The 27,952-nt window shown below is 34.7% G+C and overlaps 1 protein-coding gene across 1 annotated transcript in view; it reads left to right on the top strand.

Annotated features, from left to right (window-relative positions):
* The window catches only part of LOC127847187 (uncharacterized), a 150,298-nt gene that overhangs the window by 92,154 nt on the left and 30,192 nt on the right, over positions 1-27,952 (top strand). Inside the window, exons 18-26 of the mRNA XM_052378910.1 lie at positions 1,398-1,635; positions 1,843-1,964; positions 2,831-2,959; positions 3,590-3,691; positions 12,676-12,902; positions 17,838-17,928; positions 22,619-22,704; positions 25,142-25,304; positions 27,086-27,196. Of these exons, the coding sequence (XP_052234870.1) occupies positions 1,398-1,635; positions 1,843-1,964; positions 2,831-2,959; positions 3,590-3,691; positions 12,676-12,902; positions 17,838-17,928; positions 22,619-22,704; positions 25,142-25,304; positions 27,086-27,196 (1,269 nt within the window). The remainder of the gene's footprint in view (positions 1-1,397; positions 1,636-1,842; positions 1,965-2,830; positions 2,960-3,589; positions 3,692-12,675; positions 12,903-17,837; positions 17,929-22,618; positions 22,705-25,141; positions 25,305-27,085; positions 27,197-27,952) is intronic.

The raw sequence follows: 27,952 nt of genomic DNA, 5'->3' as shown, positions 1-27,952 counted from the left end.
TTCAATTTCAAGTATACTCAATATTAGCTCGTACATAAAATAAGACATCGATAGTTTAAATACATCACATAATAAGATACTTAAAACACCCGTAAATTTCAACGGGTCAATAGATATCTTCGCATTTTTTTCGATACATTTCCCCTCCACATTGGAAGACCATGCTCTTCCCCATATCATGAAAAAGCCCTGTAATTCAATTAAGATATTGACTTAAAATTTAAGTTTTCGGGCGTGGTTGAAAGTAGTGTCTACTAATCAGTAGTTATCGCTAGTTAGGAAGAGACATTTGTGGACACAATCATCTTGAACACATAAAAGGAGTTTTTAAATACAAGCCAAATACCCGCACCTGAAAAATGTGGCTCGATCATATCCCCTCTATGAGCCCATGTGTGTTTGTGTGTTGTGTGCATGTAGGATAACGATAATAAATAGCTGCTCTCGTATGCCATGCCTTCTTGTTCTGTACTTCCTCTTAATTGATGAATGGGAAATTTAAGTTTTATCGACCACAATCTTTTATATTAATTTTGTAGTTGCTTGAACTGATAACCGTGGACCAATCGTAGAACATTGTGTTTTATATCCATATAAATTCGGTGACCTCATTCTTACATCATATTTGGTGTAGATGTTATTGAAAGAAAAATGTGCTTGAAAGTGATTTCATTTTGGATTGTTTTAGCATCCGAGAACCTAGTTTACTCTATACTTAACTGCGTACGTTTTAAAATATGAAATTATGGCTATAAGTAACCCATGCTGTTTAAAAGAATACATATAGCCGGGTGAAATTGGTTAAATATACTTTTTTAAATATTAAAAAAATTATACATGCAAATATATAACTTAACAAATAAATAAAGATATGTATGCTGTCACATGGCATAATTATTGTTTCTTTTGTATAAATTAGGTATTTATATTTATTGAATTAATACGTAGTAAACGTCTGGATTCGACGCAAAATACGGTATGTATCATTCCAGTTAAGCTCGATCGTACATCAATTGTACATTCGGAATGTGCAAGTTTTGGACCAAGAGTTCCTGTCACATTTTTGTGGTCATGATACATAATACACAATATTATCAATATAAATAGTATCGCCATCGCGGTAATAATAAAAATAATCACACCGACAACCATGTAATTGTTGTATCATATTGAGGCGTTAGTGAGTACTACTGTTATATTGATTGAACCTCAACCAAGTGGAAAAACAAATATGTCAATAATTATCGCAGAAAGTGATGCTAAGCAATACTGTGAATGCATTGCTTCCTTAAATACCAGCGCCAAAAGCAAAAGCAAAAGCAAGCAACAACAACACAAACCGTAACCTAGCTGCCTTGCTGATGGTGATGCCTAGAACATTATGTCATTATTTTCAGAATGCAGCACAAACACGATGGCAGACATAGTGTTCATGGTAGACGGGTCTGGAAGTGTTAGCGATTCGGGCTTCCAGTCCGCCAAGGCGTTCATGTCGCGATTTGTTGACCATTTCAACATAGGTCCATCCCACACGCAGATTGGGGTCATGATTTTTGGGACCGAGATTACCTTTCCAATACTTTTAAATTCTTATTCGGACGCGACCGCATTAAAAAACGCAATTTACGGAATAAGGTTGGTTTTCATTGTCTATGTATTTATGACTTCATGTTTATGTTCTCTGAAAAAGTGTGTTCCTCAACAACATCTATAGTAAATGTCAGTTAATTGTTCGTGTTTTTTTTCTCGGAACCACTCGGTATTTATTTGTTTGTTTTATCAGACCAAATTGTACATAATAACGAAGCTAAAGACCTTAAAGCGTATTTTCGACTACCTTAGCTTTCCGAGCGCTGGAACGGAGAATACTACTGCAGCCCTAGTGCAGCTGATGTCTACCATGTTCATAGAAACCAACGGCAAGAGGAGCAACGCCACACAAATAGCTATTATTGTCACCGACGGTAAGAACCAACTTTGCACTAAAAGTCTTAGATGTATACATGATTATGCATTTCAAAGCAACACCGCGTTTTAAGTACAAATGGAATTTTAAGTTTTTAAGTTTTTATGTCCACTACCACTATAGTGGGGGACTTATTGTTTTTGCCCTGTCTGTTGGTCTGTTGGTCTGTTGGTTTGGTCAAACTTTAACATTTGCCATAACTTTTGCAATATTGAAGATAGCACCTTCATATTAAGCATGCATGTGTATCTCATAGAGCTGCATATTTTGAGTGGTGGAAGGTCAAGGTCAAGGTCATCCTTCAAGGTCAAAGGTAAAAAAAAGTCAAAGCGGCGCAGAAGGGGACATAGTGTTTCTGAGAAACACATTTCTTGTTTAAGTTTATTTGGGATATTGCTAAATTTTAACCTCGGAACAATATAGTATAATCACACGAATATAATTTTATTAACGAACAAGCTAATACCAGTTTCGTGTGGATTACCGTTTGCAGCCTCTTAAGCAACCAGCCATTCAGAGTGATGTGCCAACACATGCAAATTAGCACTTGATATAAACGATACATTCGTTTTGAACAAGATTAATGAAAACCACAGACTCACTCCAAATCATTCGTACGTTTCATGTTTGTGATGCTGTATAATTTTATCAATTTTAAATGAAGACAACTCATGAGCCAAACATTATCTTCAGCATGAGTCTATGCCATTAGTGATATTTTGTTCGAGTGCTGTTTTGATTTGGAATCTATGACATAAAGTTAAAAAATCGACACATCTGCAATCTGTGAACAAGTCCCTTAAATTAAGACCAAGCAGTGACACTTATTTTTTTTCTTAAATGGTATTTCGATCACTTCTACAGTTGCGGCTGACTCATCGACTGTCGCCGAGGCAAACAATGTGAAAAGCAAAGGCGTCATTATCTACGTAGTGGAGTTTTGGATAAAGTACTCAATGCTATTGGGGCCATTGTCTGCCTCCGTGTGTGAGGGTAGGGACAAATATACTAATTAAACAACAATATTGATTTACCTGCTATTTAAAAAAAGACCACTCTCGCCTTACGTTTGTATAATTATGTTGCATGTTGTGCTTCATAGGATTGTTTAGTTGGTAAGATTCCCAAAAACATTTCACGAGACAACTGGAGGACAAAACCCACTATATGTCGTATGCCATAATACATGTATATAATTGATGTTTGTATTTATATTATCTTGTCGAAAACAGCATAATTCCAAGTGCGCCTATTCGAGTAATTACCATGTTCGGCGACGTTTTATTGGATAAAAAAATTCCCATATTACATATAGTACTAATAATTAACGTGTCAGAATGGCGGCACGTGTCACGTGGGCAGTACGGCCTACAGCTGTGAGTGTCCCGCCATATACACCGGCTGGCATGCGACCTATGTGAGTTGGTGAATAAATACACGCAATTTATCTTGATGCAGATTTGATTTTGCGAAACGTTCTTTTATGGTCCACTGTTTATTTTTTTGCATTCCGCTAACATGTTTAATTGTACTTAAAATACATGGCTTTGCTGCATAAATATATAGATGCGAACATCATTAGGTTCTAGTTTCTGCTTACTTTATGTACGTCTCTGTTTACAGCAACATGTTCCCTTTGTGGCAATGGGGGCCAGTGCAGTATTGACGGTAACACAGGGAAATGCACGTGCTATATTGATAACACTGGGGTTACCTGTTCTACTCGTACGTACGATAACATGCATTAAATATGTGTATATGCTTCTCTAAACTCTTATTTATATATTTTAATTAAAAAAGATTAAAATAGACAGGAATCATGTGTGAGAAAGGGTAGTATGCGTATGTACGTTGTACAAGCATGTATAACGCACATTTTTTATAAGGAAATTTATTTTGGTATTTCTAACAGGATTTTCAACAAAGTTCAAAATCCTTGTTAGTAGATTGAGATATCGCCGGAGGGCGGGCGGCGACAAACATGTTAAAAACTTAGTTTGCAACAACAAATTGTGAATAAACTTAAGACACGGCAAACTGGCATGAAGGTCTAGATTCGGGGTATGATTGGGGCTAGTCTAGTTAAGATCAGCGTCACTGTTACTGAAGATAGAAAATCGGTTTTGCTTATTAACTTGAGTTTGGAAACAGACATTGCGCTTAGATTTTATACGTGCCCAGCTTACGTTAAGACCTAGTTCTGATTACTTTTATTTATTTATTATTTTTTTTTTGGGGGGGGGGGGGAAGTTAACTGTCACTTAAAACAGACAAAGAGTAGACATAAGAATCACGGTCAATATTGACTAGTTTGCATTGACTAACCTTAATGGAAATTTTGTTATGGCAAGCTTACATGTAAACATAGCTTCTGATTGCAAATGAGACCAGTGTGGTTTAGGCCAAGGTCACTGTTACTAAAATTAGAAAAATAATGTGCAAGCTGAGTAACTTATGATTATGTGGAGGTAATGCACTGAACCTGTGTGTGTATATTACTTATTTGCTTTCCTAGAATGGGAATTTATATGCGTCCAGAAGGTCAATATAGCTGTAAAGAAAAAATATTTAAAAAATATGCTAAATATCCGATGAAGATATAGTGTTGATTTTTTTTGTGAATGTAGCTTACATGTGTAATAATCTTAGGATTCCATTTGGAGCCAGTTGTGTAACAATCAATGCCACTGTTGCGTTATGGAAGGAAAAGACCGCCAATATTATTTATCACCAGAAATGTTGCACGTGTTGAGTATTCAGCAAATATGTTGCAATTATAGATTATACATACATGTCAAATAATACCCGTTCAAATAAACAAGGTTTGACATTTTATGTTTCAATTTTCAACAATGTTAATTTTTAAGGTGGAGACATCTCAAACAGTGATTTTTTTGCTTTTATTTGTTACAGCTTGTGTCATTTGAATTGGGAAAATTAGCGCGATAAACCATGAAATTGGGAAAATTAGCGCGATAAACCATGAAATTGGGAAAAATAGCGCGATAAACCATGAAATTGGGAAAATTAAGCATTATAAAATATGATCATAAGTAAAAACATTAAAATTGTTCTTAAGTGCATGTTCAGGTTTTTTTAGCCATTTTGGTAAAAGGAGTCTCGTCACATTGGGTTTGTTTTAATTGATAAAAGTTGCAAATTTGGGAATTATTTATCGACAAAAAGGACTAAATTAAAGTTATGTATTTTGCAGGATGTTTAAATAAATAGTTGATATCTAGAGTTAAGAAATAATAAGGCAAAAGAAACTTCTTTCTTAATTAAAAAAAAATATTTATTTTTTTGGGGGGGGGGGAATTGGGCTTTTTTTGGGAAATTTTTGTCAGCTTTTTGGGAAAAACGTTGATTTTTGCCATTGAGAAACAGCCGAAAATCGGCTGTAATTTTTAGCAAAAAAGTCACTGTCAAATGTTCATCTTTTGCATTGTCCAATTAAACCTGTTTAATTAATAAAAACTTAAATGTTCAAAATGTAAAATATACATTTACTTGTATTTTTAAATCGCATACACAACGCACAAAACTTTATCACAACTCTAACGCTTCAGTATACAAATTTGCAACAGTAACTTTAACGAACTGCAAATTTCCACTGTGTGCATGTAAACACGTCTAGATTGGTCAACGTGTACCTTTACATATGCAATGTTTCAAGTTAACATTTGCACAGTTGTAAAGTATGTAATCTATACGCGGTGAAAGCGAACAAAATATTTTTTGTCTAAGCCAGGAACCAATGCTACGCTTACAGTCCGGGAACAATAGTGACATGACTTCACACGAAATTTTAATCCCGGATAAATGTCTGGTTAACAAACTGATGACTACCGGTTAAATGTAAACATTGATTCTTCTGGTGAAATAACGAAAATAGTCAACTTCGGTGAATAAAGTATGTATCATAAAAAATGTGTATCAGAAACTGTGGGATATTTTACCGAAAGTATATTAAATTGAATAAATTCGGTGTATAATTGTCTTTATATGGCTTTTCAGCTTATTTTGACTTAATTGGTGGGTGGGGTGAAATAAAGTGAAAAATCCTGAGCTCCGACGGGGATTGAACCCGCAACCTCCAGAGAGATAGTCAGACACTATAACCGCGTCGCTAAAGAGCTTGCTCAACAGCCTTGTTGTTGGGAGTGACCTTATTTCACTACACTCCTGCCCCTCTTAATGTTTCAAGGCCCAGACACGCCCGCTACAACATGTCTTGCATCCGCATGGCCCACCCAGAAACCATGAAACAGCTCACACCCACTTTCTGAATCATTCGCCTCGTCGCCGTTAAAGTGAAAAATCCTGAGCTCCAACGGGGATTGAACCCGCGACCTCAAGAGCGGTAGTCAGACACTATAACCGCGTCGCTAAAGAGCTATCCCAACAGCAAGGCTGTTAGGAGTGACCTTATTTCACTACATAAATAACACATTTTCATGTAGCAGATTTCATTAGTTTTTTTTTAATTCAGGACAACAATTGACACATAAATGTTATGTTTCAGATTCCATTCTGATATCCTTCAAATATGCCTAACTGTCATTGCAGATTGGCATGATGATGATGGCCCTGTTCACCAAGACTGTGTGTGCATGAAAGTGATAAATTTCCAGGGCAAGTTTATACTAAAATAAAATCCAGCAATCAACCTGAACAAATTATTATAAGTTTCTAGAACAAATGTTTTAGTCTGTACTGATGTATATCAATTGAACCAATTTTTACATGATGGAATACTGAATTAATTGTGTATTGTTCAAACTTATTTATTTTAAACTGAACAAATTAAATAAACCACACAGTTGAAGTTTTATCTATTATCTTTTTTAACAAACAAGTTTTGTTAAAATATAAGATTTTTTTCCTTTTCACTTGTCTTTTTTTAATATCATGATTCATATTGTTGCTTAATTATTTGTACACACTTTTTGTATAAATAAAAGACAAATAAAGAAAAAGCATTTAAGTTAAAATGTATTATTCTGTTGTTTTTCAGACTTGAAAAGGATGCGTCGAAAGATTTGTACCAGTTTTAAGGTGCGAAGCTGTGTAAGAAGTATATGAACACCATCGAACTACGCAGAAGGTGTTGTTATGCAGCAAGTTTAATATTTCAACTACAGTGACAGACAGGGATTATGGAAAGCTTTTTCTCTTGAGGAACTATGTAAACAAACCATTTTATATTACTTTTTGCAAATTCAATACAAAGTGTATGTATTAATAGATGTATATATTTATGTTTTTTCTTTCTATGTTATTATTGATATTGATTAGATGCATATGAACTCTGATTATGCATATTAATAAAACAGTGGTTTCACAACAAATGACAATATAAACCCAATGATGCTTGTTTGTGGTCTATTAAAGTTTCTTTAGTTCCCAATATTATGCCATGGCATTTTTTCTTGATTTGGGAAAAGGGCCTGGCCTACCCATTTCGGGGAAAAAAAATATCGACAAAACTGAAAAAGGAGAAGAAATTTCCCAAAGTAAGCTTTACATTTGGAGAAAATTTCAGCATTTTAAAGAAATTTTCTTATGGGAAGGGGCCTTTCTCTCGGAGGAAGGGGACTATATAAGGCCCTTGCTAAAGAATGAACAAAGCACTGTATATCCATATGGGTTTCTTTAGTGTATCTAAATAAACACTACATTAATAATAATAATACAATTTAATAAGCATACAAATCTTACATGTCAAAGACAGTAGTAATTCAGTATCAATTTCATAAATATCATCGTCAAAATTTCTTGACTTTGTGGTTCACTATACCAACAAACCTTTTAAATTGTACTAATAAATGAACTCAATTTCATATGAAATCTGAATATCTGAAAATACTTGATGAAAATACTCAACAGCCCCAGTGATGAAAGGGGGCTGCAAGATCTTATTACCACAGCACCAAGTAATAAACATGAAATGTTGTTCGATTGTTGAATTGTTAAAATTTGTGATTACATTTTTATTCAATGTTTACTTTGATTTTTTTCTTTTACTGCAATACTGACATCATCAGGTAATTAAACAGTGCAGTTTTCTGGTTTGTCAAGACTGGTCAATGAAAAAGAATTAAAAGAACATTACTCCGACTATGACACTTTTGAACCAATACTATTTTATGTTAAATGTTTATTTATCAAGATATCACCTCAAGTCTCTATAAGATACTTTCATCCCCTCCGTTAAAAGAAAAAAGTACAGAATGTAATTCATATGCAGACACAACCCCTAAAACCATTAAAAATATTAAGTAAATACACATTACACACCATACTGACAAAGTGAAAACCAATTAAATAAATGTTTACATTAAGAATTCGTGTATATTGTTACAACCATACAATTTTATGGTAAAATATAAAAACAACTTATTTTGAATGACCTAAATAATATTCTGGTTATAAATAGTAAGCTTGTTGCACAGATAATTTGCATAATCAAATATATTAAAATAAAATTTGTTAGAAAATATATGATTGTGATATAGATGACCATATGTAAACAAACAAATAGAAAATATGAGTAAGCACCAATTATGCTGAGCAGCCTCACACATTCAGTTTTGGAGGGGAAGGCACATTATTTTCAAGCTTTCTTATCACACCATATAAAATCATGTCCAGCAAAAAATGTTTTCTAGGCTACGCATCTCTTTGGAGTACATTGACATGTTTATGACTGTTATCAGACTCTTTTAGTCATTCGCTGTTCTACGTTATGGTGCGCAAGAGTAGTCCGGTCTGATATTTTGCATCTTCTATTGTTTAAGTTGTAGTAGTAGTTTGCATTCCATCCATGGTCGATATGGCCTCCAATATCTTAAAATAGACAATTATCTTATATAAATAAAACCTACTTATTACAGTGTAGTCATATTAATTTTAATCTTTGGTATAATTATCTTACTACACAAGTGTCCTTAAGTAAAATACAAATAACAAGTTCAGCTTCACAGTGACAATGATTACATTTTATGGCCAGTATAGTATATGTCCAATGTTGTTTACCATACAATATAACCTAGCATTTAAATGTAATAAATTCCTCAATAAATCATCAAATACTTACTAATGCATTGTTTTGATGTTGTTTTGCTTTAGTAGTAAAATTCTCGACACAGTTTTATTTTTTAATAAATGATCATCAATATTCGTTACCACACTCACGATAAACATTCTTTTTTTGTGAATTAAAAAAACTTGTTTATACGGCTAACAAGACATCAAAGTCGATATTGTACATATTAAAAACAGTTATCAAACACATACAACAATTTTTTACAATAATTTAAATGATAATTGATATTATTACATAAAACGATGGATTGACATGTGCATGAATTCAGCAAACCAATCAGCCTAATCAGTAGATTTTTGAAAGTTTGTACACATCAAGGATCCATTCTGTAGCACTATCTGATCTGTTGGCGATAGCGTCGACCTTTTTAAAAAATATAGATAATTTTTGGGTAATATACATATCTATTATCTATAATATTGTTAACAAACCAAGCTTATAACAAAGAAACCACAGTTTAAAACTGCCTCAACAGCTCTGTGGTAGAGCGTTTGCCTCGAGTGCATGAGGTTGTGGGTTAAATCACTAGCCGCATCATACCAAAGATGTGCAGAAACGTTACCAGTTGCTACTTGCGGTTAACGCTTACACTAATACCATGAAATGAGACCCTCGTGGTGATGGATTCCATCAGGAATGAGGTGTTGTGTGTGATTTATATAAGTTGCCCAAACTTGTTACAGAATGGACCTCAAATAAATTACTGTAATCTAACCATCGAATATAAATTAAAACAATATATCACACAGATTCAAAACAGTCTTTGTATAGAATAAACATTGAACAGGGGAGCAATACAAGATTCCTTTTTTAAATAATGTATCACACAAAATCTCTGTCCTGTGGCCCCTTGTACTCTCATACAAGACTAGAGCCCTGTCTCCATAATGGTACGTCTTTGGTAAGGGAGAACACAATTGAACTAGGTTAGGTGGTGAAAATACATAGGGCATATCCCATGTCACTCCACCACATATTAGTTGAACGTAAGTTAACCAAGCTGAGTCTGGTTTGTGTTCAATAGATAATGGGGGTAAACTTCCATGTCAACTCAGAAGTACTGTTTAAACCTAAAACGTTAAAGAAAAAAGTATTAATTAATAAATGTCATGTGAAATGTTCACTTACATTTTGTAACCAAGTAAATTGTTTACAGCGAGGTGGTCGAGAACCACTTATTGTGTGATCCAATGTGCCTAACACATATCTGCATCTATGAATATTACAATGATGATATGTCGAAATCTTTAAAAATCCTGTATACCTGGGACCTATCAAGACTATGCAGTTAAGCTGGGCTGTAAGTTCTTCCACGATAATAGAAGGCAGGCTACTACTAACGAACATTTGTACACTAACACAGGTCAAAGATCTTTAAATAAACACAACACGTTTATTTATAGATCTTTGCACCGGTTGACTTGGCGGTTCCCTGCTTAGTATGAAAATGCGCTGTAAAATGTTGAATTGTGATTCGTCAACTTGTATTTTGTACAGTTGTATTGTGTACACTTGTTAAAAGCTGACTTGTAGCAGATTACTAAAACCGGTCGAACAATTTAGAAAATATTGAGGATGCTAATGATTCATTATTATTACTACAATATTAGGTATTTTAAGATGTAGACTTTATATATGTGCGCTATCTTCATTTTCAGATCTGTAGTTGAAGAAGTTACATGTTTGTATTTAAACATTTAAACCTGTTAAAGTAAGTCTACACATGTGTACTGTGGACATCGATCGAATTAAAGTAAAAATATCTTTTTATTTATAATTGATTTATTTGCATATCGATTTTGTAGAATCGAAACATGAAACGTTTTACAATTTACGATTATACAAAACAGATACTAAAATGTTGTATTTAATCATTTTAAAACTGCTCTGTTAAACAAATGAGCTGAATATTCAACACGTGCAACATTTTTGGTGCTGAATATTATTGGCTGGCTTCTCGTTCCATAGACATTAGCGTCCTGGACATGAATGACGTAATCAAATGATTTCGTCAGCTGTGTAGTAAAATTAAGACTTGCTGTGTATTAAAGAAGCTCTTTTATGACACATGAGGAATTGTGTAAGCTTCTTAGCGTCGCGGTAAGAGTGTCTGGTTACCACGCGGGAGACAACAGTTCAATCCCCCGTTTTTTGTTCAGGATTTTTCATTTTAGCTAAACAAAAAACAAAAAAACGCTGCATTTGTGTTGATAAAGTACGGCTTTTATTTATGTACGGTATATTGATTTGAAAATTATGCATTCAATAATGATTATTTTTTTATTTATTTATTTATTAATTTTATTGTTATGTTTATTGTCATTGATAACAATTTCATAAAATAACAAGAAAATATACTTTTGTGCCGTTTATAAAGTATGTCACGCTTTATTTACCATTTTTACCCTCCCCCCTAGCCAAGTTGCCTATTAAAAATTCGAAGAACACATTCAGGAGATACGCAATTCGTCTTATTTTTGACATTAAACTTGTTCAAATGTTTCACTTTTTAAAATTATTTTTAAATTCTTATAAAGAAATAATAAATAAATTAGAAATATTTTTTGTTTAAATAAATGTGTGACATCTCATTTCTTACACCCCCTCCCCCCACCTGGAGCGTGACATACTTTATGGACGGCCCCCTTTTTTATTTGGTCAATAAAACGCTCATTAAATATGTTGATACATTTGAAGTACTTAAATCGTGTACAAGTCTTTATTGCATTTGACCTTTAACCAGAGATGAAAGACCAAAAAAGTATCCCCTATGTACATGTGCGGCCGCTGGATAAAGCTACGGTGTGGGATAAACCTTATCTTTATCCAATAAGACGTATTTTGTTATATAAAATCATTTAGCTGAAGGATCAATTACTGATGATATGTTGGTGATTCGCAGTCCTGCATCTCGCAAAAGAGCATTGTACTGTAAAATTATTCTATTCCTGCTATCTTTCTTAACGTCTTTTATTTTAAGTAACATATTGGTAAATAATGCTGATTTATAATGAACAACGAAAGTAGTTGAAATCTAATTGTGCCTTCAAATCTTTGAGAAGACATGGTCAAAATACTGTCAATCCATTTTTTGTGGTGTATAAATTGCCGTTTAATTCATGAGTTGACTTAATCATGAATTTGACACGAACACATCGAAAATGACCAACGAAAATTCTTTTATTTTTTGCCCTGAAATCAGAAATCCACGAATTTATTTATTGTTACGAAAGATTCAATTATTTAAACTTTGAATTTCATGTCGACGTATATTTATGATTTTTCAGTATTTTAATTTAGGAAGATGAATTTGTTCATAGTCGACTATGGAAATACTTATATGGAAAGCGTTATTCTATTACTGATTTTGAAAGATGATCATGAATTCATGAACCAATATTTTTAACATTTGTCGTCATAAGTGGTGTTTTGCGAGTTAAAACATAATGTGTACATTCTTTTTTTGAAGCTGTGAAAATAATTTTGGAAATCATCATTTTACCAATCAGTGAACATGTCCCTTTTGGTGCGAAATTAATATAAAAAATAAGCTTTTGAACAATTATTTCTTTAATGTTATTGTTGATTTGTTCGTCTACAGAGTGCTTCGCGTCGGCTGACGTCGTCTTCGTTCTCGACTCGAGCGGCTCCGTCGGTCAAGACAACTTCTACCGTCTGCTCAACTTCACCTATCAGACTGTCGACAGCCTTGACATTGATAGCGGACGGTTCAGGGTCGGGGTCACGACCTTTAGTGACACCTCGAGGCTCGATTTCAATCTGAACGAGTTCAAGAACAAGCGTGACATCGAGGATGCCCTCACAAAAGTATGTGGTGTCGGATTTTACACAAATTATTTGAATATGATGCACAGGCACTGGGAATTAGTTGCTGCCCCCCCTTCCCTTACTGCTACCCCTCTCCCCAGCTGCTACACCCTCCCAAAACCCTAATAATTGGTAATTGGCCATTTGTTATACAAAATATGAAAACAAAACAGTCGAAAACAATTATTGATTGAATTATATATACTTTAACGTATATGAATATAATTAAAAATAATAATTAATAACTGTTTTTGTTTTCATATTTTGTATAACAAATGGCCAATAATGAGGGGTTAAGGAGGAGGGTAGCAGCTGGGTAAAGAGGGTGGCAATAAGGGGGGCGGTAGCAACTAATGCCGAGTACCTTTGGTATGATGTTCAGGGAAAGGAGGAAAATACTAGGGATGCGACCGAATATTCGAGAATTAGTCTAATATTCGATTCTGAAATTCTTATTTGAATATTCTATTTTTTTTTGCGAAGTGAACAAGTTTTTTTAAATACTTATTACCAACAAATGCTTTTTTTAGGACAATATATGGTTTGTTCTACATATGGTTCATGTACTAGCATAAACTAATATTCTATTAATATACTCGACAAGATTTTGGGGCCAGAAAATGTGTCTATGAGAAGTCCTTTTTTCAATGACCAACTTAGATCTTTGCGGAGCATATTATGTACAAAACAGAAAATATAATACATGAGAATATGATTTGGAGGCAAAAATTATGTGTGTTAAACATCCTTTATCTATGGCCAACCATCGAATTTTTTGAGGTGGGGCGGTGAAAGTTTTACACACACTATATGATTAGTATATATAAATCTATATTATAAACGGAATTCTCTGTTTTGGGAAGGCAACAATTAGCATTGTGAAAAAGTCTTTTGTGTATTGCCAAACATAATATTTGGAACCTGTACCATGTTAGTGTTTCTAGAATAAGAACTAATGACAAAATAATTTTAAGTGACATTTAAAGGGGCAGTATCTTGCCTCTTGCAAATAATGTTTGAGGTAGCCAATGTAACGATGATAACGATTGGTTCAGTAGCATAGTTTAACCAATCAAAACCTTTTATACATCCTGACAGCAGAATTGGAAGAAATAATGTCGTTTAAGTTTTCAAACGTTCAAGAAATCTCAGGCCCGTAGCCAGAGTTTTGAAAAGGGGGGTGCGAATTTTCCCATCAACGATTGTTATTGACCAACGAAGTAGGTGGGAGAGTGAATGTCCCCCCCCCCCTGCAATCTGAGTGTGGAGGTCCTCCCCCTAGAAAATTTTGAAAATGAAAAGTAAAATCCTGCATTCTGGTGGCTGTTTATCTGTATTCAGAGACTGAAGTTATAGAGCATTCTTATATGAAAATTCACTGTCCTTGACTTTACTCAGTGACTGATCGACATAAATATGATATAACATACATGAATTCTCCACTGCCGTTTTTCAATAACCATCTTTGTCGATCTTTCACGGATATACATTATTTTATACCCGTAGCTAGTATTCGCGCACACACTTGGTTTACATATGCAACAACACATTGAAAGAATATTAAATCAACAATTAGAACGGTATACAATGTCATTATTTATTGGAATTTGCAATCTTGATAAAATTGGTGTATTTTACCATTCCATAATTGTACCATTCCTAAATCAAGCAAATTTAAAGGAAATATTTGAGTTTTGTCAAGACAACTGTTTGTCTGCTACTATGGATTGTAGCCGATACCTAGCATTGCTCTAAACGTGCTCATAGTGTATTGTACAACAAACACTGATTAACAAAACTGGGTCTTCTCTAATCTGCATCAATACTAATCAGAAATCAAAATGTTATAACTGGTTACTTATATTGTTTAAACCATTACTAACAAATAAGTTATCTTTTTCTAAACGAATTTCAGAATATAACAATTAAGGCTTCATAAAGACCCTATAACCACAAACTACTGGTCATGTCGTCTCAAAGTCCTTATAAATGTATACCAGGACGTTGAAGAAAAAATGGACTTAATTGCCCATATGTTCAAGATCCATCGAAGTTAATGAACATTAAACATTTACATCCACCTGATCATATATGTTATAACGTTTTAAATCCATTATGACAACTGTTTAAGAGTATGGCATATTTCCTAGTTTCAAGTTTGACATAATTAAAACATTGTGGGCAGTTCTGTATGTGGAGCAGATAAGATGCCATTAGGTGTTGGTTAACTACAAAAAAGCTACATTGTAGCTAAATCTAGGTATGAGGCAAAATTAATATAATTCAAATCAACATAAATACGAAGACTCACTGGATTCCGGGAAAAGATAAATAATCGTTTTTGCGTCGAATAAAGTTGGGTGCATCTTATAGTACAAATATTTTTTACTCGTCAACAAAACGCACCCAATGCACCCCCCCCCCTGGCTACGGGTATGCATCTTGAACTGTTTATATGTCCTTTCTTAAAATCATTATTATTTCGGTAAATAAGTCTTTGTGAGGAAAGAAGCACATTTTTAGTTAAACAGCTTTACACAGTTGTTAGAAGTTGAAGTGTTCTGGGCAAAACAGTCACGCATATGATATGGTTCTATAATTATAAATGTGAACCGTTTCTTTATTACGACCTCTGCATGTTTGTATTTAATACTTAGATTTCCCAATGCCTGAATATATTAATGTTCTGGATGTGAAATTATTTTTTATTATCTTTGATTTCATTTATACAATATAATTTGCGCATGTTTTGGAATATATTTTGCTTATAGACCTAAATAGGATAAAATGGATTCATCTTTATATAAAGATATGGCTTTTTTCGTAAACATCCGTTCTTATAATTTATTTGATATTTTTGTAGCTTTGACTTATTTTTCATTAATATTTTATCCTGTTTTTATACAATAATGTTTTGTTTTGATTTTAGCGGGTAACCGATTGCTATCCCTTATCTTCTTATAAGTATTGCTTGTCTTTGATTAATGTTGGTAAAAAGCTATCACTATCATATGCATATTGTAATACCGTTCATGGGGATTAATGGAGCCTCGTTCTGGTAAATTGGGATTAATGCATGTCGGAATAGTATCTGCTTTTATGGAACTTTTCGTTTAAAGAATGTTTCCCCTAAAAAAATCCAGTCTAGGCTTAAATTTTCCTCCCTGATAAGCCTATGTGTACTGCACATGCTAATCTGGGATGACACGTAAGTCGTTATGCCATTCATAAAGCCGGGTTGTCTCCGAACAAGGCCTTACTGGATCATGTGCACAATTCATTGTTTAATGGTTATATCCATTGATCTAAAATCCATTTGGAGTTGGATTGCATACCCTGTTTTTTTATTATAAAAAAGCTGTAGACATGCAATAAAGATACAAATAATATTAAATTAAGTTTACGTACAAATTGCAATTGAAGTATCATGAATTTCACTAATTGCAATAACAACGTCCTATACTCTATGAATTGGAATTTAAGCAATTTACACTTAACGAATTTCAATAACTACAAATTATTCTTCACTATTAACAAAAAAAATAATGTCACATACAAATTACAATAAGTAATAGAACTCTTCGCGAATTAAAATTTTAAGTCTGTGAAATTCATGGATTGCAATAATAAAACACTGTACACTTCACGAATTGAAATAACAATAATGTTAATTGCAATTATTGCAATAACAGCATGGTACTTTTATCGAAATGCAAGACAATTTTCATGAACATCATAAATTGTATCTTCAGCCTGAAACTGGTCATGAATTATAATAACAGCATCTTGCGCTTCATGAATCGCACGTATAAAATTGAACACTTCACAAATGGCAACTGCTGCATCTTTAATTTCACTATATGCAATCACAGCATAGTATTTGCCTCAAATTACATTTTACGAATCATACAATTGTGTCCATATATATTGTATTAGTATCAAGCTCAGACGCTAATGTAAGGTATGCGAGCAAATTATGTACTAATAAGTGCATGCACTTATACAATTACGTAGTTTCTATTAAAATTGCCATGTCTTTTCTCCAAAAGTGAATCTTTGAGACTAACAACACGTTCATTTTTGTTTAGAAAAAAGATGCAATGCTTTTGTCATTCAATACAAGGACCTTGTTTGCATGTAATAAGAAATTTACAATTTGTTAAACTTGTTTCCTTTTCAGGAAGTATTTGCGATATCTTAATAGCCCCTACATTAACAAATACTGACAGTGTTATCTTCTCCAATGCTTTATAATATGTTCAATTACTTTGGCTTAACGACAATGTTTGCTTATGTGTCAACTAAATCAGCAACTACTTTTTTCAAAACCTATGTTAGGTCAAAATAAAGGTAAAAACAAGAATAACGAACAAGAATGAAAATAACAAAAATAATAATAAAATGTTCGATGTTAATTTTTTTAAATAAAATATTTAGTATCATTTGGAGACAATGCTTTATTTTACATATTTGTTTAATCTTGGTTAAGAAAATGTCTATCAATATTATCTTTCGATCATAGGGTGTGATACTATAACATTTGCTAGTACCTACATAATTATGGTCGAATATTTACAGCATCGCACAAGACATTGCTTTAGGCGTACCGTATAAATGGCAAATATTTATTTATTTTACAGCAGAAAGGGAATTTTACCAAATGAAATGACAAGTTTTGGTTCTGTAGGGAATGCATGTAACATATTTCAAATGCAGATTGCTTGCATAATAAGAATATATTAGAATGGTATAATGATAGCACATGTGACATTTTAACATGATTAATTTAGTAGAGTGATTTTTAGCAAGTGTGTCAAAACTCTTCATTATGTTATAATGTATTTTAATATCTTTTATTTTAATTATTTAAAGGTTGTGTCCCCATTGTATATACTACATGATAATGTGGTATGTTTGCTTTTCCTCTTTTCCAAGGTGGTGTACATGTATGGAAACACGCATACTGCGCATGCGCTGCGACGGGCACGTCTTGAAATGTTCACTGCCCCGTCTGGTGATAGACTTGGTAAGTCTTAGAACCAATATCCACGCAGAGTTGTCGTTCCTTGCTCTCACATTCAACCTCTGCCATCACAAGAAAATCCTACCTGGTTTGGTAGAATTTTTGGGGGGTTTAAGTATTATATTACAAAAAGGAGTCTCATTGTCTTTTATATTTTGAAAATAGTGTATAAGTTTAAATTCATGATACAAAATACACAACCAATATAAAAAAAGGAAAAAATAACAACGGTAACATTATTGCACCGCGTGGCTAAGCTATCATCACGTGGTTGGTTATGAAGGCAGGGATTTGATCCAGCCATACTGGTTCCAGTCAAATCTCTGCGCGGAGGTTGTCTTAGACCTCGAAGCGGTAACCTCCCCTATCCGGTAATCGTACCATGCAATAAAAAGCGTTCCTGTGGGGTTTGTAATCACTAATCAACTCTTGGACTTTAATATAAGGATACAGTTTTTTTTTAAGTTTTTATTGTTGAGTCTTACTTGATACATGGCACCTCAAACCGCAAGATTGACTGTATATGAGCCTTGCTCTGTGAAAAGGGAGTTTAATGCATGTGCGCTAAGTGTCGTCCCTGATTAGCCTGTGCAGTCCGCACAGGCTAATCAGAGACGAAACTTCCGCCTTAACTGGATTTTTGCTAAGAATAGACTTTCTTTAAACGAAAAAACAAAAATAAGCAACAATATATTTTTAACTGTTTACATTTACATTTACAGCAACTGTGACATTGCTTTCAAACCATATTAAAGCTACATAAAAAAATCCTTACTTGTTCGTGAAATATTTTCCCTTAATAGGCTTATTCAAAGTTTGATTTTATTGATGGACTACATTTTCTTCATGTTTATCAATAAAACAATTGTATATAGACGTCTAAAAGCAAATTAAAAGGAAATGACATCAAAACAGCACTGATGCAAATTTGCGCCACAAAAAAAATCACATGCATATACAAATACACTGTTCGAACAATAATTATAATAACGATAAAAGGAAGATAAACAACAACAACAATAAAAAAATAATACAAATAATAATAATGATAAAACTTTATATATATTTTTTTTTTACATCGATTTTTTTTCAAGAATGCAAAGGCCATGCACTTTCTCGCAAATGGACTGGTATGTTTCTAAAGAAGTTTAGACCTATTTATTTCATTCCGATTGCATCTTTAGCCTTCGGCTTATTTGAAACGCTCTTGAGTCCGTTCCCTGGGACTAGAACCAGTACTTGGTGTCTTTGTGGTAAATCTTAAGAACGCTCACACTGTCAGGATTCAAACTCGCGACCTCCATATCGCTAGGCGGACACCATAGTAACTACGCCACTGCGCCGCCTCCATGTCCCTGGGCGGACACCATACTCCCTACGCCACGGCGACCTCAATTTCTTATTCTAACACGGCACGTGCTAAATTTTCTATAAACAAAGAAGAAAATCGTCTATTGGTTATTCTGCAATACTTATGGGCGGAGCTTATACACTGAAAGCACGTGCTGTAACTAAACAAAACGATACATTTTTCACCAGCGTAATAATCCTGTTTGCTGTTACTAAGGGCGGAGATCTGATCGACAGAACAGCCGAAAGTTATTTTTATGGGCGGAACTTCACATAAAATAGTACACAAGAAACGTAAGATACATTGTATAAATCTTAAGTCAAAACCGTATTAGAATTTCTTAAATAACGAAGCCTTTGTGTTTGAGCACTTTCCATTCAAAGTGTCCCGACTATTTAAATAAAGTAAACCTCAAGAACATATTTTCTTAGGATGTTTGATCATCACCCTGGTCAGATTTTTTTCTATCACTGTTAAATCATGATTATTTGTGGGACATTTATTTTTTGTTGATATTTTGGGTAGACCAATCAACAAATTTAACTCAAATAAACTGAAAAGTGACCAACGAAAACGGCTCCTTTTTTCCAAAAGTCAGAAATCCATCAATCTACGTGTCCACAAAAAAACAATACAAAAAACACGAAATGTCATCCCAACAAAGATAAATTACTTTTCAGTATTAAACAATGTCCAACTCAAGCACACATTTTCTTAGGATTTTGTCAATATGACAATGGAAAATATCACTGTTATTTAGCCGAATTATTTGTCTGCTGTCTGTCAGCCGCTTTGTTCGTCTGATTAACCGCTTCGTTGGTCTGATGTCCGTCCCTGTCGTTCCTGTACTTCCTCCATTCGGTCTTTAACTCAGTCGTGCACCGGCTCAGGTCGAGGTGCCAGTCGGCGATACAAACCTTTCGAAACAAGCTCGTGTGGTGGTAGAGGCACAGCTTTAACCCGCCCTCACGCACCGCCCTACGGTCTCTAACCGGAAACTGGATGTTGTGGGACCGAAACGTCTGGTCGTGGCGCGAATGCACCAGCGTCAGCTTCTTCTTGTACTTTCCTAGAAGCGTCACAGTAGCCGTTAGTTTGGAATACTTGTGCAAGAGCAGGATGCCGGGCATTACGCCGGTCTGTTGAACGATTATGTCCAGTTTGTTTGCACCGGGGAGGAATCTGTACACGCACCCGACCCAGTACGACGGCAGCTCTCTCTGAACGTCCATTCCGTCGGTGCGTGGGTGAATTTGTTCGTCGTGTGGAACACCAGCGTCAGACTGGACAGATTTTTGGTTCATGGTCTAGACACCCCGATGATATATAATGTCATCAGTATTTTAAGTGTTTTTTGTTTGTTTGTTTTTTTACGAACTCAGTCCCTTTGTTTTTCCTGATTATTATTTTTTTTTAAACAACAAATTTCATGATCTTGACACCCTCCATAAAACTGATGTCATCCGTATTTAAATGTTTTTTTTTGTGTTTATGAACTTGTCCTTTGCGTTTGCTGTTGTTCTTTTTTCAGAATATATTAAGTTCGTCCATACTATTAAGAACAATAAAATTAAGTCGGTCATATAGTATTTCAAAGTTGTGTATACACAGTCTTTTCGTACTTTTTACGTATTTTTGTATACTTATATTTTGTTAACACTTAAATACTTTATAAGAAGAAAAGAATCACATGCTCTTTCAAAATCAAAATTTCAAATTATCCACGTAATGTTCAACACAATAGAGCTTCCAGTTATTTTGTTTATTTCAAATGGTTGGATAACTCACAAAAATCACCCACCAAAATGTATCAAACACTCATTATGCATGGATATTTTGTAGTTTTATTTTTCCAGTGAGGTTCCGGGTTTACTCAGAGGTTACGCTTATAGTGAAACGTTGGTTATATACCAGTCTGAGGTGAACAAGTGTTCTTATATTAGCACTTTCCGTTTTCAAGTTGATCAAACTGAGGATGGAATTGCATTGGTCGAACAACATGCTAACTAGAAATGCGGTGCTTAAGTTAAAGGCGTGAACATCGCTAATAGGTTGAAATGTCAATATAAAGTTTGTTCAAATCATGCCTATGGGGTAAAAACTGACTACATCCCAGGGGTTATACGTGTAATATGGTTCATACTTACTTAAATGTATAGAGTCAAAATATATTGAACACCTCTTCAGAAAACAAAATGCCTACTGATATTATATATGGCCCAGCACTAAGTATGAAATCAGGCATCTGGGGTATAAACTGGACAAACGCCAGGGAAACAGCGTTTATATATGGACCGTGCTTTGTGAAAAGGGGGTTTGATGCATGTGCGTAAAGTGAGGTCCCATAATAGCCTGTTCAGTCTTGCACTACGTAAGGACTCAAGGTCACGCATTAGGCTAAAGGTCAAATATGTGCATGGTTCAGCTGAATAATAATTTCAAGAAGCATTCACTATTCGCCCAACATATTGCCCATGTGCATCTATCACGTTTCCCAACTCACATGTTTTTATCAGACAGACAGATAAACGGACGTATCGACTGACCGACACAGACAGACCGACACAGACAGATGGGCGAACAGACAGGCGGACAGACAGACAGACAGACAGACAGACAGACAGACAGACAGACAGACAGACAGACAGACAGACAGACAGACAGACAGACAGACAGACAGACAGGCAGGCAGGCAGGCAGGCAGGCAGGCAGGCAGGCAGGCAGACAGACAGACAGACAGACAGACAGACAGACAGACAGACAGGCGGACAGACAGACAGGCGGACGGACAGACAGGCGGACAGACAGACAGACAGACAGGCGGAGAGACAGACAGACAGACAGACAGACAGACAGACAGACAGACAAACAATTGTATTTGCTAATAAATTATGTGCGTAGTCATATAAACATTGCAAAAAATAAATAAAATAGCATGTCAAGAGAATTTGATTGATATAATATAAAGTTTATTTGAGGAGAATGTCCTTTGATGTGAGTTTAATATTTAGAGTCTGTGTATTACTGAAACAAAATGGATATTATATTTATTAGTACTACAACTTTTAAATAACATTGCACCATTAGTTTTATCAGATACAAACAACGAAAACAGACTTCAGCAGACAATGCATGTAGTTTGACAAATAACAGAGGCTATCAAAAGCAGACATAATTAACTGCCACGTTCGTTGATATACTGTTATGGTTACAATCCACCAAACATGTGATGTTATTGGTTCATATTGATTAAGTTGGTTCCGGAGTTCTGATTTGTTAGTGGTTTTAATAAGCTAAATAAAATTATACTTTATCACATGTTGTTTTCATTTGATATTGCAGACGTACCAAATGTCGTTGTGATTATCACTGACGGACAGTCGAATGTCAACCACGAACTTACGATCCCAGAAGCAAGAATGCTAAAGGTATTATGTTTACTAACAAACCTATATGGTAGCTTCAGCTAATTACAACAGCAAGAAAAAAAGTTAAATTAAAAAAAAAATGTCTTCACCAGGATTCGAACCCGGTTTCTCTGGAAGCCAAAGCACAACCACTGCGCCTGTCTGGCTTTAGTATCGATTTTCAAATGATAAATGCCATAATCATGCAAAACTTGTTAACCAAGTAATTGAGGAAAAGCGTTGCAAATTGTACTGATTTTGAATGATAATTAACCCATTTATGCCTAGTGGACTCTCCCATCCTTCTAAATTGGTTCAATTTATTTCCTAAAATAGGTATGTCTAGTATATTTATTTCTATATTAAGAATATTTCTTACAGAAATTCCTTTAAGCAAACAGCGCCTCATCTGAGTCTATGCTGTTTGCCAAGGCCTTTTTTTCTAGACGCTAGGCATAACTGTGTTAATAATGGTTTTCAAATTATAAATGCCATAATCATGCTAAACGTGTTAACCAAATTATTGAGGAAAAGCGTTGCAAATTGTACTGATTTTGAATGACAATTATTACAAATAGTGAACCAATACTTTAAACATTCTTCTTGTCGAGGAGTGTTACTTTACTTGTTTAAACATAATGTATACATAATCTTTTTGGAATCTATGACACTTAATTTGAAAATCGTCATTTTTAACCAAACTTTGAACTAGCACCTTTTAGATTTAATAATGTTCATGTAATTGTGAGCAAACAGAACTTAGCATTTTTTACCGTCTGTTGGTTGTCCCTAAAACTGTTATAATTTCCAAATGATATCTAGAGAAAGATTTTACCTACAGATATCTAAGTTTGTATGCTGGTTACTTGTGAGAAAATTAAAACAACTATTGATTTTTAGCGAGGCTGTTTTCGGAGAAAACCAGAGCTAGTGTCATAACCAGCTCGTCCGCTGTTCGACGTCCTCCGTCCGACGTCCGCCGTAGGCGTCATGCTAAAACCTTAACATTGGCTCTAAAATCAAAGTGCTTCCACCTACAACTTTGAAACTTCATATGAAGATGCACCTTGATGAGTTCTACACGCCACACCCATTTTTGGGTCACTAGGTCAAAGGTCAAGGTCACTGTGACCTCTAATATCAAACTTTAACATAGGCTCTAAAATCAAAGTGCTTCCACCAACAACTTTGAAACTTCATATTTAGTTGCACCTTGATGAGTTATACATGCCACACCCATTTTTGGGTCACTAGGTCAAAGGTCAAGGTCACTGTGACTTCTAATATATTACTTTAACAAAAACCTTAACATTGCCTCTAAAATCAAATAGCTTTCACCTAAAACTTTGAAACTTCATATGTAGATGCACCTTGTTGAGTTCTACACGCCACACCCATTTTGGGTCACTAGGTCAAAGATCAAGGTCACTGTGACCTCTAAAAAAAATTCTGACAAGCTTTCGCAGCCGAGCGTGGCACCCGTTATGCGGTGCTCTTGTTTTAGATTCACATGTCACATGTAAAATTGGATGTCACACGGGACTGAATTCCGAAACTGTTTCCTGCCTAGACTATTTTGTTTCGACAGGATACCTCTTACCCTCTCAGAAGCAATGTAAAAATGCCTATATGCATCCAGCATAAAACGAGTAACTTGCAATGCGTACAAGTTTTATGATGTTTTTTGCTGTTCATTAGTATCTTAGGGTTAGAAATGGCGGTTTTAAAACTTGAATCTAGTAAGAAAGTTTTATCTAGAGTGAATATAAGTTATATCTAGAGTGTATATAAGTTATATCTAGAGTGTAGAGAACTTATATCTAGAGTGTAGAGAAGTTATATCTAGAGTGTAGAGAAATTATATCTAGAATGTAGAAAAGTTATATATATATATATATAGTGTGTAGAGAAGTTATGTCTGAAGTGTAGAGAGGATATATCTAGAGGGTAGAGAAGTTATATCTAGAATGTAAAGAAGTTATATCTAGAGTGTAGAGAAGTTATATCTGAAGTGTAACGAAGTTATATCAAGAGTGTAGAAAATTTATATCTAGAGTGAAGAGAAGTTATATCTAGAGTGTAGAGAAGTTATATCTAGGGTGTAGAGAAGTTATATCTAGAGTGTAGAGAAGTTATATATAGAGTGTAAAGAAATTATATCTTCAATGTAGCTAAGTTATATATTAAGTGCAGAGAAGTTATATCTAGAGTGTAGAGAAGTTATATCTAAAGTGTAGTGAAGTTGTACTTAGAGTGTAAAGAAGTTATTTCTAGAGTAGTGAGAAGTTATATCTTGAGCTTAGAGAAGTTGTATCTAGAGTGTAGAAAAATAATATCTAGAGTTTAGAGATAATGCTGTTTGTATGCTGTTTACTTTTATGAAAGAAAGAAGCGTTTCATTTATGAGACAAGTCTGGAGAATCGTATCTACTAAACTATTGAATTGCTTTTGTTGTAGGCGGCTGGCGTTTCCATCATCACTCTTGCCGTAGGATTCACATCGGAGACCAGCGAACTCGTCGGCATCACGTCTGAGCCTGTCCAGAAAAATCTCATTTACATCGAAAACTATGAGTCTCTGGGGAAAGTGAAGGAACAACTGATCTCCCCTCTTTGCACGGGTATGTGAAATATTGATACTATAGTGATTTTCCGCTCAGACGCAAATCGAACATGGCTATATGCAACCAGCATAAAACCCCAAAAGCCCGCCTGTAACCCGCAGTCAGTTCAAGTTTGTATGCTTTTTTCTGCTCATCAGTATCTTAGGGTTAGAAATAAAGCCTTTCAATTTTGAATCTAAAAGTTGATTTTCTGAGATACTACAGAGACGTCAACGTGCCAAACCTGAGTGGTAATGGGTTAACAAATTCAATAAGTAGCAGGTGTAAATAAATAAAAAAATACTAATTTTAGTACTTGATAGTGACGGTGTAAATCAATGAAATATACCTGTTTTGCTTTTTCGGCGTAAGCTGTATTAAGCCAGCTTTTCACCCTGACTTGACCTTTGTAAGTGTCCAATAATAATATATATTTCCCGCGGCTAGGTACGAATGAATACACTTCATTTATTCCATTGGCTGATTTGAGTATAACACCATAACATTGGAAACATATCCGCGTCTTTGTAACACTGTTTTACTGCATGAAACAATTTTATCTCTAATGAAAAGGCTCAATAGATAGAACAGTTTTACAATCAATTTTCGACATAAATACAGTTTGTGCGTTCACCTTTTATTTTCAGAGAATTACCAGCGCAAAAGCGTTTATACTTGTAGCTATGTTGTCATATTTAGTACTTACTTGCATTGCATTTCAACCCGCGAGGTTTCGGGTCAACTCGCGGCCATTGTGAAAGTCAGAGTTTATATACAGTTCATCACCGGAGTTCGCAGAAGGGGTTGCGATCATTGTATTACACCGGTCTTACTGACAATAACGTACTGACTGTAATGCATTGCATTCCAATCCGCAAGGTATCAAGGTCAGTTTGCGGTCAGTTGCAGAAATCTTTATATAAACGCCGTCTCGTAAACGTTGTGCACTTGAAGTCTGTTTTGATCAGAAAGATACTAAATAAAGATATTCGGCGATATTATTGACCAATATATTCGGCGATATTATATCTGAGTAATAATATCACATAAAGCAAAATAAGCCACGAAATCTGGCGCAACACCGAATTGGGGTATTTTCCATTTAAGAATTTTCGTTTGAAATTCGGATTTGAATGGTACAATTATTTGGGTCTCCCTATTTATCAAGATGCTTAGTGTTTGATTCTCACTTTGTGGGCGTAGCCAATGTCTTCTCTTAAGACAACAAGTACTGGTTCTATTAAGGAAACTGAGAGCGTAACCAAGGTCTTCTCTTAAGACAAAAAGTACTGGTTCTATTAAGGAAACTGAGAGCGTAACCAAGGTGTTCTCTTAAGACAACAAGTACTGGTTCTATTAAGGAAACTGTGAGCGAAGCTTTTTTTAAGACAAAAAGTACTGGTTCTATTAAGGAAACTGTGAGCGTAACCAAGGTGTTCTCTTAAGACAACAAGTACTGATTCTATCCAAGAAATTGAGAGTGCCTCGATAAGCACTAGTTTTCTGATGCCATTATATATGTTAAATAAACAAGTTTACCAATAAAGGCCTCGATCTGAGAAAACTGGGCTTAATGCACCTACATAAAGTGACGTCCCAGATAAGTCTGTGAAGTCTACTTTTAGGGGTTGTTTTTGTTTAAAGGATGTTTCTTCTTAACAAAATTCCAGTCTAGGTGGCAAGTGTCATCCCCGATTAGCCTGTGTGGACTGCACAGGCTAATCTGGGATGACACTTTACGCACATGCACTGAGCTTAGTTTCCCAGAACACGACTCATATTAATGTGCCCCCTTCCAGATTCCAACCTGTGCAGCCGTAGCCCGTGCGCAAGAGGTGTTTGCTTGGACGGCATCCGCTCGTACGTTTGCCAATGCCCGGACGGCTTTTTTGGCACACATTGTGAAAAGCGTGAGTATTGTTATTGCGTATAAGTAATAATAAGCTAATAAGCTACGGCTATTTGGCGTAGATTGCGAAAATCATAAGCATTGTTATTGCTAATGAGTAATAATAAGCAAATAAGCTTTTGCGATTTGGCATATATTGTTAAAATCATATGTATTATATTGCTTATGAGTAATTACAAGCTAATAAGCAGCGGCAATATGACGCAAAATTGTGAAAAGCATAAGTATTGTTTTGCTTATGAGTAATAATAAGCTAATAAGCTATAGCTGTTTGGCGTAAATTGTGAAAAGCGTAAAAATCGTCACTAATTCTAAAACATAAATTATAAGGCTTGTTCAAAGAAAATTGTACTACATAAACCCTTTTTCCTATAAGAAGAAAGTGAAAATGGCAATGTGCAAACAGCCTAAAACCAGAACAGCCTGCGACACATATTGTCAAGGTCATCAGTCAAGGTCACTGTAAGTTAAAATAATTGTAAGTGGTGTTAATGCCAAAGATAGCAATGTCAAGATTTAAGTACCTCATAGAATATGTTGCCAATTACAAAAACTTGGAATTACTTAAAAGGTAAAATAACTGACTGTGTAAACAGGAAAAAGGGCCAAAAATTCTTGAAAAGAACAAGAAACAACTAGCATGTTCTCCTACTACGGTTTTCTTTTCAACTTTAAGTTTTTGCTAGCATTGGGATCTTATCATTTGCTAGACAGTATCTGCGAAATGTTAATGACCTCCAAAATGTGCCTTATCCGT

This window comes from Dreissena polymorpha, chromosome 10, assembly GCF_020536995.1.
Source record: "Dreissena polymorpha isolate Duluth1 chromosome 10, UMN_Dpol_1.0, whole genome shotgun sequence".
Classification (NCBI taxonomy): domain Eukaryota; kingdom Metazoa; phylum Mollusca; class Bivalvia; order Myida; family Dreissenidae; genus Dreissena; species Dreissena polymorpha.
Note: the sequence above shows the minus strand (reverse complement) of the source record. Positions and strands in the feature narration are given on the sequence as shown.